General features: G+C 39.6%; 1 protein-coding gene across 2 annotated transcripts in view; it reads left to right on the forward strand.

Moving 5' to 3' along the window:
- The window catches only part of CEMIP (cell migration inducing hyaluronan binding protein), a 157,809-nt gene that overhangs the window by 96,867 nt on the left and 43,509 nt on the right, over positions 1-17,433 (forward strand). For both annotated transcript variants that reach the window (XM_019504101.1, XM_019504102.1), the window contains 6 exons: positions 226-405; positions 5,221-5,291; positions 6,077-6,172; positions 6,810-6,931; positions 9,170-9,311; positions 10,252-10,443. In XM_019504101.1, the coding sequence (XP_019359646.1) occupies positions 226-405; positions 5,221-5,291; positions 6,077-6,172; positions 6,810-6,931; positions 9,170-9,311; positions 10,252-10,443 (803 nt within the window). The remainder of the gene's footprint in view (positions 1-225; positions 406-5,220; positions 5,292-6,076; positions 6,173-6,809; positions 6,932-9,169; positions 9,312-10,251; positions 10,444-17,433) is intronic.

Consider the following 17,433-nt stretch of genomic DNA (forward strand, 5'->3'; position numbering starts at 1 on the left):
GTCCCTTCCGACCCTAGAAACTATGAAACTATGAAACTATGAATTCTGTCCAACTCAATATACTATTTACTGAATACCAGCATATTTGTCATGGGCTCATATATCATTGCATCTGTAGTGATACAGACATGTGTATGCCTTTTATAATATTTATTTTCATATGTAGACAAAATGTATGGAAAGCTGTGATGCTCATTGTTGTAAATGCTTCTTTTTTTTCTTCAGGTTTGACACCTACAAAGTGAAAGGGGAAAGCTCACGTCTTGTCCAGTATTTGAGTGAAGTTGCTAATGGCATGATCCTCTCAGTCGCAGTGAATGATGAAGGATCTAGAAACTTAGATGACTCAGCCAGGAAAGCAATGACCAAACTGGGCAGCAAGCATTTCCTCCACCTTGGGTTTAGGTATGTGCCAGTTGTCCCAATTCTACCAGCACAGAGGCTTTATTATGCTCTCCATGTACCCAAATAATTCCACTCTCTCAAAGGCATGAAGTTCTTTCACTCTGAAAAGTTTTCCTTTTTTCCATATGAAGTTTTAGCAGTTTATTAGATAATTTAAGATGCCTATATTGGGTATTTTTATTAGGACATTGAGGAATAACATGATTCGTCTTAAAAAGGATGCATTTTTTCCAAGACATTAACTCTACAAGTTATTTGTTCCTATTTATTTTCATGCTTTACTCTTGAGATTTCAAATACATATCTAAATAACTACAATGCCCTGTACATTTATCTGCTGCACAGTGCACATGTGTATTTCCCTTAGTATAATAGCCATATGCCCCTGACTAAATATATATATAGACATTATATGTAATATGTTGTTTAATTAGTTCAATGCACATTTGGGATTTATACAGCCCATAATTTAGCATGCATAACATTTACTTTGTGGACTGTAAAAATTCTTTTGGCCAATAGATTGTATATGTTGGCGCACCTACTATTTTCAATAATATGTGCCTTTTACCCAGTTGGTGCCATTATAATTTTTTGAGTTTATCTGAATGTAGGTACTTTAAAACAAAAAAAAGTCTGCGTTTTGTTCCCATATGTTTCATAATCCCTGCAAGGCACCAAAAAGTCATTGTGGGATATAAAAAAAAAAAAGCCTTCATATCATGGATAACTGATCCAAAAAACAGCCTATGGGAGCATATATTTGTCAATTTGGCACCTGAAAATGTAGTATATTTCAGTGTGGTAGGCAGGGTAGCTTAGCTGGGAGGTTGCTGTAAGTGTTACAGGTTGTTGTATGCTCGGTGTTGAGAATTCCAAAGGAAATAATCCCGTTTGCAAAAATAACCCAAAGAAAAGCCTGTCTCTACCTTTGAAATATTTCCTCTGAGATACCTAGAGCCCATGTTATGGGTCACTGGCCTGCCAGCTTTCTGTTTAAAGACTAGAATTAGGGAAATGGAAAACGACTTTGAAAATTCTACTTTTTTCCCCCAGTCCTGCAAAAGGAAAAAAACAGGCTTTTTCCCTGCCATGAATTTGTAAAAGGAACTTGCCCTAGGTATTTTTAGACCATGGCAGTGATTTAACACTTGTTTTTAACACCCTTACATAGGTGTTTGTAATGGAAAAGCCTATACAAGTTGACCTATAGAAGGGTGACTTTCAGCACTTCCATGAACTAGCGGTTGCCATCAAAAAACTAATGCTCGCCACAGTGGGTATCTGGAATAATACAGCATTTCACTGTATTTTAAAATATGAATTAACAATGTCATTGGGGTACCACAGTGTGGCAATAGCTGGCAAATGCTGACTGGTTAGTGGTGACTGCTGTATAACAGATGAATTTGCAAAAATACTTGCAATCCCTCTCTGCTAATTAAGGGATGCCATTTTCAAGTCTTAGGCACCTAAGCTTTGCTCAGTTTCTTTGAGGTTTGGTTACCCATGTCTCTTGGAGCCAGAGCTATTTAGGGACCAAAAATGCAGATAGATGCCTAGCACCCAAGGGGGTTAGCTACCTAATTCACTTAGGCACTTTTGTAAGTATTTCCATTAAATCCCCCAAGACCTATGTAAATGTGACCCTGCAGTACTTTTCACAGCTTTCTTTGAAGGGTTTTTTTTAAAGTGCTCACAAGGGTAAAATTAGCAAAGACTCCATGTCTCAACATGCCTCAGTGCCTGATTCTCAGTCAGAAGTCATTATTCCTTGAAGGCAGTATTCCCTGGGTTTTGCCTGAGTAAAAACTAAGCTTTAGCTCACAAAACTGTGCTAGAGATGGGCTGAAGCATAACGAAGCCTCCATCCGCAGCCAGATCACAAATGGTACAGCTGCCCCCTTTCTCTGTATCTCCACCCCTGACTGGAAATCATGCTAACTTGGAAAAATTCGCATTTGAATTTTGCACCTTGGACTCATCTCTGTTCTATACAAATACTGGAATGCAAACATACATTTGTATCAGATTGAGATCATTTACCTCTGAAATATCAGTTAGTGAGGACCAGCAGCTGGATATGGATATTTTAGTGTTAGTTTTGAACTGGTGCCTCAATAGTGCACATAATGCATACATAATTGTTTAATCATCCTTGGAGTATGAACTCTGGGCTGGCTGGCTGTACTTCCTAGCAGAATTAGCATCTTTCAGGGGACTAGACATTTAAGCACATTTTTAGCCCACTAAACAAAACAAGGTCCTATGAAAGGCAGAAAGTTTCTGCTCCTTCCTGACAGCATCAAGCACTGCAGTTTTGTGAACATGACTCTGGGAAATTTTCTATATTATAGATCCACTGTCCGGGTGGCACTGCAAAAGAGGAGTCTGACAATGGACTCTGGATGGATTGCTCTCTCCCTCTCGCTGATCACCCTCAAACATCTGTTGGCTTTCTGGCTGGCTGACAATACTAAATCAAACACCTGTGTGCCTGATCTGCATAGTCCCGTGTGTCCCGCTGGTGGCTGAATGCAAATGTTGCTGAGACAATACCTGGTGCAACCCTAGATAGCAGTTTTGGATAAGATCTATTTGTTCCACATTTTGGAAAGTGTCAAATGAGTCAAGCTATCCTCCAGTCACCTCCTGGGTAATTTTTTAGTGCCTCTGGTTAGGAGGGATGACAGACAAATATTTATCTCTGTATTAGTCTCCACTTTTTTGTTATATTAGCCCAGATCCTGTGTTTGTGTGAATCAGCGTTGCTCCCATTAAAAGAATGATGCTGATTTATACCTGCTGAAGATGCAACCTATGGCAAATGCTTGTTATCCAGATGCCAAATCCAAAAAATCAGAATGAAAAAAAACCCATATTTTCTTCCCTGCTCCTTGTTTTGTTGAAAGATGTGTGTGTCTTTAAATAAGGAGCTATATTTATACTAGCAAATTAGGACAGACTTTTAACACTTGTGGACACAATTCTTCAGACTGGCAGCAGTGGTGGCCCTGTAGATTTGTGCTGGCATAAACAGCAGCCACACTTGGTTGTTACATTTCACAACAGCAAGATAAATGATATGTGTGCATTAAGGATGAACTGACCTAAAAACAGTCAGTCATAAACTAACTCAAAGAACCAAGTACTGGGGAAAATGAAATGGGCCTGAACATTTAGTTTAAGAACAAGTTCTTAAATCTTTAATTTTGTAAAATCCTTTTGGACTTTAAAAAAAATAAAACCACCAATTTTTGGTCATTTGTTTTGGAGGGTTTTTTTGGTAAAAAGAAAAAATAGCTAGCCTGCCTGTTGAGTGATAGAGTGTCATTTATCCCTGCATCCTACCCTGCTCCTTCTGCTGGATGGAGATCACAGCACTTCAATGCCTCTGGCAGCTGGTGCACAGGAAAATTTTCCAGCAGAAGCATCTGGATGCCTGACAGACTCCTCAAGCACTTGTGTTGGCAGCTTTGACTTCTCTTGGGTGTGTCCTGTGGTTGGGCCACTGATGAGCTTTTGGGACTGCCATGTCTTAGGAGAAGATCTACCTCTACCTCACCAAGGTCTATGTACTGCCAGCATCCTTGCTATGGATTGTGGGAGGGCCCATGCTTGTTAAGAACTTGCTTCTGCCCATACTGAAGTGAAGGGGATTTTAGTCTTTGATTTCAGTGGGGGAAGTATGGACTCTGAATGTGAGTGATAGCAGATAATACCTAGTACAGTTCATGGTTGGTTTCCAATACCATCTGTGTTTTCCACCCAAAAGCCTGAAGGCAGGTTTCAGTGCCACCCATTCTCCAACTGCCTCCAGAGAAATGTGGGAGGTGCTGCCCTCAGCTTACAGGGTGAAATCCTGACTTTTGTGAAGTCCATGGGAATTTTGCCAAGAGACGGGATTTCAGCGACATGGCTATTTGCGAAATCCAAGCTAAATATTGTGGCCGCTTACCATATTGAAAACCACGCAGTGGCCTTTTTAGTCTGTTGTGGCGTATGCTAAAAGTAACTGCATGTATGGCCAAAGTCTTCTATTTACACACATAACAGAACATCACAGCTAGCAGCAGGAAAAAATCTCCCCATCCTGGCCACTGACTCTTCTAGAGGGTCCGTCTCCAAGGCTAAGAGGGTAATACATTCTCATGCTTATTGGGTTCACGTATTAGTGTTTCTACTGTTATTAGAAACTGTTGAGTAGGCATTAGACCATGCCCAGCAGCAGCCCATAAGATAGCAGCAAACTTCACTAATTACTGACCTCAGGCTAGGTGTGAACAAATCTTTATGCATCATAAATCTTTATTCCTGATCCATCTTCAAAATGAAGAACACTTCTGCTCGTAGTCTGTGTAACAGCAATAGTGAATCTATAGCAAATCCCTGCAATTCACTCAAGGTTGCAGCCTGATGTACAAGCACAATTTGCTCAGCCAAATTTGGCTGTTTTTAAAGTTTTCTTTTCAGAAAAAATAGAAGAGTCATAGCTTCCATAGCTCCCAATACCCTCTGTGCCTATCTTACACAAGCCATTAGACACTCAATTAAAAGTGAAGTCCGTATTTTATAGTTGGTGCTGTATAAATGTATCAAGAAGGGATTTGTCTTTGAACTTCCATTCTCTTGTGGCATATTTAGTAAAGAAATATAAAGTGTTAAGATACTGTTAACGTTAACCAAAATGTAGTGTCACATAAATCAGGCTGTTTTGAATATGGTACCCCAGAGAGAAGAAAACAAATTGTGTTATAAAAAGGCATGCATATAACTCATGAAATAATCTGATCATTTCTCATTTTGTTTTCTCAGGCATCCGTGGAGTTTTATTACAGTTAAAGGAAACCCTTCTGCTTCTGTTGAAGACCACCTTGAATATCCAGGTAATTCACAAGCAAATATTTGCTTGAAGTTATGGGGGGAAATTCATCCCCAGTAAAACTGCATGGAAGTCAGAAGAGTTACTCTAGCGATGAATTGCTCCAGGATGTTTTTTTTACTGAGACTATGCTGCACCGAAGTTGAGAACAGGAAATGGGCAGAAACATTTCATTTGATTTGCTGCCCAAATCTTAGTTAACCCATAGCGTGATGCATAAGGATGGGGTAGGACACAGATGGTGTTTCTTTACACAGAAATACAGGGGCAGATTATCCTCTAGTGTAAATCAGCAGAGCTCCACTGAATCAGATGCATCCAACCACCCTAACATAAATCAATGGAACTATCCCAGCTAACATCTGCTGAAAATGCAAGGCCTGATATTCCACTGTCACAGCCTCAAAAAATGCAGTAACATTATGAGCAGCAAAGTGTTGAGTGTTTGCTGTGGAACAAAATAGTTTTTTCTAAATGGAGATAATGATGTGGTTTATCACAGTATAAGTCAGCAAATGAAAACAACTAAATGAAGCAAAACATGGTTTGTTTAATTGGCTTGATTTGTGCGGAGTTCTTCATCCCTGCAAAAGCAAATGTCCACGGAGCCATAAAGGGCTGAAAAACCATTCCAATAACAGGAACCTTTTGTTTGAAACTTTCTGGGTAATTCCTGAACTTGGACCCAGACCCAAGATATGCAAATGCAGACTTGTTCCGTTGCCCTTTCAGTCTTATCTCCTCTTCTTCGCAGACCCTGCAATTGCTAATCGGTATTGTTATTTACAGGACAGAGGAGGTCAGCCATGGCCAAAGTATTCAAACTATTCCAGGCTGAAAACGGAGAGCATTTTAATGTGTCTTCAACCAGTGAGTGGGTTCAAGGTAAGACATCTGTTGGCCCTTTAGCAACATGATAGAAAGTGATCCAACAGCGCTAGTCAGTTTTTAAATATTTCTGTTTTAGCACATGGAGCACGTTTCCTCCACTTAGCAAGAGTCTGATATCTCTTGTCTAAGTTGCTGTTAACACTAGCAAAGCACATGGACAGATTTTTCTTTGAACTCTTACAAGACCCACTGTATATTTTGAATCCTTTTTAATTTCTGTTTTGCTTTGAATATGAATTTCTATATCTTATGATCAGACAAACACACACACACACATATTTCTTTTGACTGTGGGTGGTTGTTTCAGTTAACAAATGGGAACGGTCTGTTCCCTGATTTGAGTACATAGAAAGAGATCTAGGGAGATGAATACAATCCAAGACCCACAAGCCTTAGTAGTATACATACTACATATTCAAACCATGCAGCTTTTAACAACGCCTCCTTCCCTTGCCTGGCTCCTCTTCACAGCATCACTGAAAGCAGCTGGCGGTGAGGGCCAGGGACTAGGCAGTTTTCAAAGAAACTTGCTAATGGTATTTGCCATGGAATTACACTAAATATATTTTAGTTGTATTAATTATGTGTGACTTTTGGTAAAATAACCTTTCCTGTTTGTCCTTGTCTCCAGACTTAGAGTGGACGAAGTGGTTTGAGAAGCCTGAAAAGGCAAGATCCAAAGACATGGAGAAACTTTCTGACTTCAAGGCAGCCTATCCAAATGAAATCTGTAGTCACCCCCTTGATATCCAGGTAGGATCACATACACACTTTCCCTTGCCAGTTGTACACTAACAGTATAGTAAGCAATCAAATGAAATATCGAAGTCAAGTAGGGTCTATGAGATCTCAGGCCTTGCTGATAGTGTTGTAAGTGTGAATCCTTTCAGTTTCTAGTGAAGAGATAGTGGCTGCCTTATTGCCTTAATACATAGACTGGGCAAGATGCTGGCATCTAACAGGTGTGTATTTTTCAGACTAATGATAAACTCGCAAGGCAGAGAAACAGTGTCTTATTTTAGGCCTTATCTTGCAACCCTTATTCACCTAACCAGACTCCATGAAGTTGATGGGATGACTTGTGTAAGTAAGGGCTGCAGAAACAGGTCTTCTTCAGTAAGTTCTGACTTCTGGAACCTACAGGTAGTCATGGATACTGCAGACACTACCATAAAATATGTGCTTCTCCAAATGAACATGAAGGGAAAAAGGAGGATGGAAACAGCCAGGGATCTAAAATGACCTTGCAAATGGAAGTACCTGAAAAATTAAGTGTAGAATATAATTATATGTTAGAACTACCAGCTGTATCAGATTAGGGAACAAAAGCTTTTGGGGTCTTAGCTATATATTTTTTTTAATCCATAGCATCTCATTGTGGAAAGACACTTGAATTCTGTTCAGTGCTAAACATGCAATTACATCCTCTGGTGCACATGGTGAGAGGAAAACATGTACCTTATTCTGACTCCAAAAGGCTATTTAAGGCAGCTGGGAACCAAAGTAGCTTTTACTGGTAAATGCCAACTACATACTTAGATAGCCAGTTGGCAAAATTCTGCAGCTCAAATTCTTCTTAGCAGAAGACAACAAAGCAATTGGGACCACTGGGATATTTACTGGCCTGAATGTTAAGAGATGTTGGAGCACAAGGAACCTGTTCCTGTAGATTAATCAAAGTCATCTTCACAAGAATAGCTCCATTGAAGTTGATGGGTTACTCATATGAGCAAAGGTTTCAGTGACTAATTCTTAAATTTAATCTCTGATTGAACAATAAGGGGGGTGGAGGGGGAATACTCCACAATCATTTGCAATCAGTGGTAAAACTACGCTCCTAGGAAATTCAGATTTATTTTGGCTCTCATTTCTGTGCTGGATGACAGAATTCTTTTCTGACCCTGAAAGCCATAATTTAAATAATAGCTGCTTTTATTAATGTGTATTACAAGTAAAATAAGAAATGTGATTTTTTCCCCTATGTTCTTGGCAATAACAACCCTTTAGTACACCCTCAGCTGATGAAAATAGTTGGAGCTCTCTGATTTCAACAAATCTATTCTGATTTACATCATCTGAAGAGCTCTTAAAAAAATTCCTGTTTGTGCAAAGAAGATTTGCATGAGTGACAGGGTGCAGGATCAGGCTGCTAATGCAGATGACCACTCACTTATGAGCCTGTTGCTTTTTTAGGCTAAGTGAATGTTAGTGCAAGGATACTCCTTGCAACATATCACATTTTTATGCAGTAGTGAAAACTGTTGCAATCTTGGGGGCTGGATTGTGGTGGTGTTTAATCCTAGCCTCAGTAGGTTGTATCACCCCAACAGAAACAGAGGAGCAGTCCTGTTGCATCATCCCTTGGGACAGCATAGTCGGCTTTAACAGCATACCCAACGGCAATACTATCTAACTTGTATAGGAGCTGTTGGTCCACCCTGTCTTGCTTCTTTTTTGGCAGCCTGTTAGCCCAAGATGTAGGAGCACTCCATGTGCTCCCTGAGGACAAAAAATAGCAGTTATCCCTGGCCCTTGCAAGGAAGGAAGAAGACACCCACGTCTCTCTTCTGCAAGGGTCAAGACACAGTTTGCCCTGGAGCACTGAAATGAGTTCATGTAAGTGCATCCATCTGCGCTCAGAGCTGGAATCTGACCTCAAACAGACAGCAGCATAAAATCTAGGAAAACAAGGCTAGTGAAGGTCAGAATACTAGTTCCAAAAAATACTACCCTAAAATAGATGCAGGAGTGTCACCATGCACCTAGCAATAATCCTTGAGGTCTGTATATACAATGTTATTGTGCATGAACCAGCTAGAATATAACTGGATTTTAAGCAGCTCGTTCATCCTATTCCATTACATCATCTGAACGTGCATCATCAGAATACAATGTAATGAACTTCTCACCATGCCATAGGTGTTGGGTGGAGTACACAAAATCTCCTTCATCTGACTTACCACACTATTTGCATTTCTATTTCCATCATAGGCAGTTACGCTTGATGGAGCTAATTTAACCACTGAGGTTTTCTATAAAAATGGCCATGATTATAGGTTTATATGCCATGGGAAGAACCAGACAAATGAAGGGTGCCGAAACTACAAAGTACGGTTCTTGTGCAGCAAATCTGGTACGTGACTTTTTTTTTTTAAACCAGCTGCCATGTCACTGACAGCAGAAATTCCATTTTGCTTTCTTCTCTCTTTGAGCTGCCTATTGTAGATGAACCAGGAAGTCAATGCCAAACCAAGAAAACAGTTTGGGAAACCTTTTGATTTTCTTGTTGCTTTCTTTGCTTTAATCATGTCAACATCCCTTTGTCCCTTCCATTAAGCTCTGTGACACAGGGGGTTAGACTAGGCTCAATCTAGCCCTAGTCTAGGAAGGAGCCCTTCCTGTCTATGAGAGTAGCCCTTGCTTATTGTAGGCCTGACTTCAGCTTAGTGTAGTTATCCAAGCTGAGGTTTAGCTGCAGCATGGGGGTGAACACAGATACTTCTGCAAAAGATTTCTCTGAAGAAGTTCCTAGATGCTAAGAGCAGTGAGGTGAAAGTATAAGTAACACCCATTAATACTGTAGCAAATACTCTGTGAGACCTATAAACATCTCCACCTTTCATAAAGCATTTCAAGATAGAGAAGGATTGTTGTTCAGCTTGGCAGAAGCCAACACGTTTCAGCAGAAATATAGTCTTCAAACTAATAATTTACTGTATAGTTATTAATGCAAACAAGACTGTCCCCAAATGGGTCATAAGAGAAGATTCTTCAATGATCATCAGCTAGTAGGAAGACAGAGATGGAAGGCAGGGTTTTTTTGTAAAAAACAGTCATTATTTCAAAGGCCATTTCAGCAAACCTTATCGCTGCTGTAAATAACATAGGCTTTTTTTTTGTGTGTTCATTGATTTCACAAACTAACTGCAACCTGGCACGTACCTAGAGGAGCTGTACTGTCTATTAATACTAAACTGATAACTTTTGATAGTGTGAAAAATATTCAGAAAAGCTAGTGGACAAGTTATGGCAAAATGAGCTAAATTTTCTGTCACCCCCTTTTTGGTTTTCAGTGAGACCAAAGCTTACGGTAACCGTTGATACCAATGTGAACAGCATAATCTTGACTCTGGTAGATGATGTGCGATCATGGAAGCCTGGAGACAGGCTTGTTGTTGCCAGCACAGATTACTCTATGTACCAGGCTGAAGAGTTCCAGGTATTACCATGCAGAGCCTGCAAACCTAACCAGGTCAAAGTAGCAGGTAAGGTTTTTTCTTGTCATTCACTATTACTTTGGGCAACTACTCTCATTTGTTCCCAGGCAACTCCATGTGAGTCTGTGGGATTAATCATGTAAACAAAACCTGAATTTCACCTTCTGATTGTTAGTGCCACTGTGAACTTTGCTGTTTGAAAATCATCTAACCTCCATCAGTGACTTTGGTCCCATCCATTGTACCTTTGGATTGTCTGTCTGTCTTCCCTAGAACCTGGCACTTGATCCCTGTCTCCTAAGCACTTTGCAGGGTGTGCCTGAGTTTATATAAATCAGATGATATCAATGCTCGAGACAAGGACTGCTTTCTGAAAAGCACAGGATGATGCATCTCCTTATTTAAAAGACAGATTGGGAAGAACAGCTTGTGGGAGATTTTTAGGGCTATGAATTACAGTACAGCTGGCTGTTTCTGACAGAAAGATATATTTAAGTAGAAAGGTGGCATTGCACTTATGAATACTGTTTTCTTAATGAAATTACTGTTTACTATAGACCGCAATACACAGTGATGATAAATTAAGTTTCTAAAGTCACTTGGTTTACCAGGTTATTTCAAGCCACAATACTTAGATAAACCAGGGGAGTTGTTGGACACTGAGTGAATTGCTCTGAGATGAAATGGGAATCTTTAGTGGAGTAATAATGAGGAAAAAAGTTTTCCTCACTTAGGTGATTAGCTCAGATCTAGAACTAGTTGCTGGCAGGGAAAATCATTGCTACTTCCTGGTTTTTCAGTGGCCTTTATGTACTACTTCCACTTCCCAAACTGCAACCACAACACTGTCAATTCAGCAGAGGGGCAAAGACTTGATGTGAAGAGTCATTGAGGTCATCTTTTCCTCCCAGAATTAGGTTTGGCCACTTGGTTTCTAATGTGGAGATATATTTATCCCGTTAACAATCTGTTCTGTCAAAAGATGAAGGCCTTCCCAGCTCTCCTTTACAACAACAACAACAGAGACCCAACTAGGACATATAAAATGTACCATATTTTAATGGTGTTGGTTTGTCTGGTAGTAATTCAGACACATTACAATGAACTGCCAATATGTAGTTGACAGAACCTAATGGAGAATCAATTTGAGTTAACTTCTGAGTAGTTATTATATACATCGCCAACACCATGTAAAATGTATGCTTGTAGATTCATCTACAGAAAATATGTATGGATTGTCTGAGTGAATGTAATAGTTTGGTTGGCTCTGCAACATGAATAGTTCAGGCACCACTATCTCTGATGCAGCCTCTTAGAAAGATACAAGTGTTTCCTTCTGCAACCACTTTTCAGAAGGAATCTAGTCTGTCATTGTCAGGTGGGCTGAAAGAAGGATAAGAGGGAAGCCAAGAAAAATATTGTTCTGACTTTGAATGCCGCAGAATCTTATGACTTTAAATGACCGCTACTTTCAAAAAGTATATGTCTATGAGCCTAGTGTTATTCTTGAGAAACACTTAAGTTACTGGAAAAAACTGCATCAAACTAGACTGATACAAGTTACATCATGAGAAAAATCTTGGAACATAATCAATAAAAATACAGACCACGGATTAATACTTTTCTAAGAGGCTTTCATATCTTACTTCTTCTAGATAAAAGTTTCCACTGAGTGCATATTAAGGAAATGAACAGAAAAAAGAAAGAGAAATGGTGTACTTCCAAATAGAAATGTACGTGGAAATACTTGTTAGAATATTTGTGCTTTGTGTCTCCAATTAGCTAGGAAAATTTGTGAGACACACTGGAACCAGAGTCTGCCCTGACTTGCATCCATGGACTCCATTGACGTCAATAGGATTTCATTGGTTATATAAGTCAGGGCACAGTGTGGCCCAATAATGAGAATCGCGTCCAACTTTATTCTAGTAAAATCACATAAGCTAAAAATAAAATAAAAGAATTGCACATGACTCTGACATAGTTCAGCCTAGTTTAAAGGGGATCGCATGAAAAAGTGAAATCACGTCCATCTTCACTACAAGAAAAGTAGGTCAGTGCGGTTCTATGGCTGGCTACACTGGGACAGTGGTCCCTTCTCCTTTGGTACTCAGTGAAAATGATCTGCAAGCAGTGGGTCCAATCCTGCTAGTCATTTGTTTTTCTGTCCACCCTTTCAAATTGCTGTGTACCTTCTAAATTTTCCTCACCAGTTCCAGTAAGAGTACTTCATATAGATAAATAGAGATGCATTTAAAGATTGTGACCTCCAAAATATCTGTCCTTTGGAAATCGTTGTTGTCACCTTTAATTTTTAGTTTCTCTTTTATTTTTTTAACAAAACCTAAATTAGGATCTAAATTATTTGACCATGTACTTTTTTAAGGAGGTAACAAAAAAATCCTCATTCTCTGAGAATGATGACTTGATGTAACACTTCCTTGGCATAGCAAAGGTCTAATTATAATCAATGGTCTCATGTTTTAATGTTATTTTAATAGACCCAGCTTTGGATATTTTGCCAAATAGGCCAGACTAGTTAGCTAGCTCATATGCTATTTATATGTGATACTTCTTGCTAAGAAACCATACTCATTTTACTTACTAGAAGTGGCTGCAGAAGAAAAAGGTTAGTATTAGAAGGGACTAAGCCTGGGATTTTGAAGTGAGCTTAAAGGAATTAGATATCAACTTCCAGTGGATTTCAATAGGGTTTGGATGCCTAACCACAGTCCTTCAAAATTCCAGCCTAAACACTTAGACAGGCATCTAAGGACCACTGTTGCAAACACTTGGTTGAGTATTTAGATTGATTTCAAAGCTATTTCTTCCATGAGTAAGAGCTACAGTACTTACAACTCACAAAGGTCGCCCATGCCAGAAAAATTGTCACTAGTTAAAAAGGAACTCTGCCCCTCCTCCTCCTCCTTTGCTCAACCTTTTTCACTTGTCATTTTTGTGTAGATTATTTTCTTGTGTGGGAACTGATTAAAACTGTTTGATGCTTTATCTCTGGACTTCACAAAACATGGGGGGGAGAACAGTGCGAGGCTGAGAGCAAAAGGAAGGAAGGAAGGAAGGAAGGGTTGTGTTATTGTAGTAGAACAGGATAGGAGGAAAGATCAAGTATTTCATGGTTTTCCCGGGTAACCAGCCTTATCTGTATCTTTGTGGCTGTGTATGCAGTTATTAATGATGCTGTTAAGTTTCACTGTAGATTAGCAATGATGAAATACCCTTTTGTGCATTCATAATTCTTGATAAGACATAAAGAAGAAAAAACTGCTTTGTGGCTGACATAATTACTCTAATTATCCCACCGATTAGTAAAACTCTGATTACAAGTGAATCACACATGTTGAATCCAGCTGGTTGGGTTGTAAAGGCTGAGTAATTGTGAAGTTTTACTGGGAGTTTGTGTACTGAGGGAAATCACTGTGAAATAAGGTACAATATGCATTAACAGAACGTAGCTACTGCATGCTAGCTCCCTACCTGGTCACTGTCGCACTGAAATTTCAGGTGCTAATTTAAATTATCCATATTATTTGTGGGTGGGTACCATTTGGCCAGGAAATGTTATGGGTCTATGTTGCTAGTGCCTTTGGGTCAAGAAGGAAATGTCACAAAAAATGGCCCTTCCAGAAATGTTTATGGGCTGCGTCTTCCCTCCTTTGCCCTCGCTTAGAAGCATGTGTAAGAGAAGCTTGAACATATGGACTTCACTTTTTAGAAAGGTTGGGCTAGGCTTAATTGTAGAAATGGAAACTCTTCTTATATTTTAGACACATCGCCCATCCTTTCCATTTTGCACTCCAAATGCCAGGATGCAAGTGTCAAGGTTAAGTAGAAAAAAGTTATGATTGAGATGGTTTCCAAGTAGGAGTCACACTGGGTCATGGGCAAGTGTGGAAAAAACCCTGATATTTATAGAAAGAACTACAGTGGCAAATCTGTTATCTATAGCAGAGAGCAGTAGAGGCCAGTTTAGGAGGCTATGCTTAGTTTCCTGTACCCCCAAAATATCCCTGTTGAATGTTGAGTAGCTGGGCAAAAAAGGGTGGCTGGATTCTGTCATCTGCTCTGCATGCACTGTGATTATTGCACTCTGGGTGTTATTGCCAAGGGACAGCAGCAAGGCTGTTTCCTCCAGCAGCCACTCTGCTCACACCTGGCACAAGGAGAGGATGAAGAGCGGCTAGGAAAGGGTTGTGGCATAGCAGGTTTCCAGTCTCCACTGCAATTAAGGCATTATTCTAAACTCCAGCATATGCTAGAATCAGTCAGCAATAGATTGGGTTTGAACAGACCTGGGAAAATCTGGGCCTTTGTATCTCATTTCAGGAGTAAATTCTGCTAGCCTCAGCCTAGAAACCAACAGACTACAGACAGAAGAGGCTGACAGCCAAGCATGAAGCACTTATTTAATGTCTCATGCATAAACAGTCTGATTCTTCTCATACTTCAAGTTAAGCTTGTATTGAAGTGCTTTGCCTGTCTGGGTCCTGTTTTTCAATGCCTTGCCAGATCCAAGCAAGAGAAAGAAAAAGAATGACTAAAACAGTATGAAATACAGGCAGTCAATCTGGCCCAGAAAGTCTTATACCACATACTCTTCTTTTTAAAATCTCATTCTTCATAGTGAAAGGCTGGCAAACTCCACCAAGAAACAATTTTAAATCTTAAGTAAAAGGTCCTCTGAAAAGAGTTGTGTAAAAGCAATAAACCTTTGAGAGCTTTCACTCCAGAAGTCTTGCTGGGCTTTTCGGTAAATGGAAGTAAGAAGCCAGTCAAAGCACCTAAGTCATGCAACAATAAGTTCCTTGTGCATAGGCCCTCAAGGCTCAGTATTACAATAGGAATATGTGGCAGACTCAGGAGGACTCTATATCAAGTTAGACCACTGAAAATTATCATTTGTCACTAAATATAATAAGGAGAAAGATTACACGAATCAAACAGGCCTGGTTGTGTGTATGTTAAATAAGGAAAGTGACAGGTACTAATGATCCAGTGTCCATGGAAGTGCATGAATGACTGAAATAAAAAAGCAGGAGCTTTTTGCCTAAGAGAAAAAACCAACCAGAAGCATCTTGGAAAAATAAAATCTCAGGGTTTGTAGAAAGCAGATCTAGAGGAAATCAAATATTAATAATGTTCTGAAGGAAATGATGGTCCTTTTCTTCTGACTTTTGATCTTGAACATCTGGAAGATTATGAGAAGCGATAAGAAGTGGAAAAAGACTTTCAGCTCTTTTCGAAAGGGCTGTAGTTAATGTGTTTTGTGTATGCTTTGCATGTATGCCAGTACAACAAAGAGCTAAATAGTCCTTAGAAGTTTTTTTGTCCTTATAAAATCTCAAGAGAGGAAATTTTTTCTTAAATTGTCTTAAATTTGAAAGAGATATCTCTAAAAAAGCATGTAAATTGAATGTTGATTTCTTAAATAGCCAATGAAGGAAATATGCACATTTCATAACTGAGATAACTGAAGCTTCAAGGGAAAGCTTTATTTTACCTTTAAAAATCTGAACCCGAGGAGCTCTCAGTGATACAGGAAACTAAATTCCATTTTCAGAAGTGAAGTAGGTTTTTTAGGAACCTAAGACACATCTACCATTAATCAGACCTAAGCTCTTAAGAGACCAAATCACTTCTGAAAATGAAATTTAGGCCTGTATACCAATTAGGGCCAGATTTTTAGAGGTATTTAGATTTGCAAAGGAGCACCTAGTGAGATTTTCAGTAGCGTGTAGGTATGTAACTGTTTAAGAATCCCATTAGTTACCTATGTGCATCATTATGTACCTAAATACCTTTAAAAATTTAGCCTCAGGTCCCTAGCAGTTTCCATAAGGATCCAGAGTGAAAGCTCTTGTGTTAAATCCACATAGCAAGGGCTGACTCTGGAACTCCATAGGGCTTGGAGTGGTTCTATTTTGTACCTCCGTTTTTGCTCGTCTCTGGGCTCAGTTCAGCTTCTCATCCCTGTTCACCAAAGCATCTGCCTACTTTTGATCAAGTGCATATGGCCTGCTGACTTTAACAGAACCTAAATAAATGCTTAAAGTTAAGAATCCATTTAATTGCTTTGCTGAGTAGAGATGAAATTTAAATATTTTTGCTGAATCAAGCTACCAGTTGGCCAGATGGAGGCTCAGTGATGTGTTTCTGAGTATTTTAATATGTTGTTAATGTAATATAGCACCAAGAGACACAGCACGATAAATCAAGAGAGTTCTTATTATCCTGCTACTAGGACTCTCCCTTGAAAATGACGTGGGTAACCACATTGCTCTGGTTAAGGACGTTGCCAACAAATACTGGTTGCAGTCGCATAGCTGGTTCTTGGTGATGCCAGCAGTGTAGATCCCAGTGAAGGAAACTGTGAACCAGCTGCCATCTGGCTTCGATATGGTTTGGACAATTGCAAGGATAGCTTTGATGTTTAAACAACAAACATTTTGCTCCAGGATTCAAAGCTATAAAATTCTTCTCGTTATCTTGGAACCCCTGCAGAATTGGTTTGCAAGTCATTGCCATTGGGCTTCCATACTGCTGGGTCTCAAGTACTGCTTTTCAGCCTGCTGCCCTCCTCCAACAAGATGGTCAGCATGCCAGCTGTAACTTTATGTCAAATTCAAGCTACAGCTCTATGGAGCAAGGAGCCCGGGTCTCCATGTGAATTCTCCAAATACTACACTGGAAAGAATTGTTTTGCATCGACCTCTGAATGTACCCCATGGGCTACTGGGTCAGGCCAAGCTTAAATCCCACATGCTTGTTGCTGTATGGAGTGGCTTGGCTTTACTTTCTACATAGAAATAACAGTTCAAAACAACTCCAGTGCAGTAGTCCCTCTTCCATGAACCTTTTCTACAATGTGGCTCTCCTGTTATGTTGTTAAGTGGAGCTTGGATTTCTGGCTGCTGCTATGAGAGAGTTGTTTTTCCACAACCTATTAAAGACACCATTTATATGAAATCTACTTTTACATTTTGAAAAAGAAAGCTGCAAGGCAAGTCCTTATCTAAAATC

Source organism: Gavialis gangeticus, unplaced genomic scaffold, assembly GCF_001723915.1.
Source record: "Gavialis gangeticus isolate Ggan-Ray unplaced genomic scaffold, GavGan_comp1, whole genome shotgun sequence".
NCBI lineage: Eukaryota > Metazoa > Chordata > Crocodylia > Gavialidae > Gavialis > Gavialis gangeticus.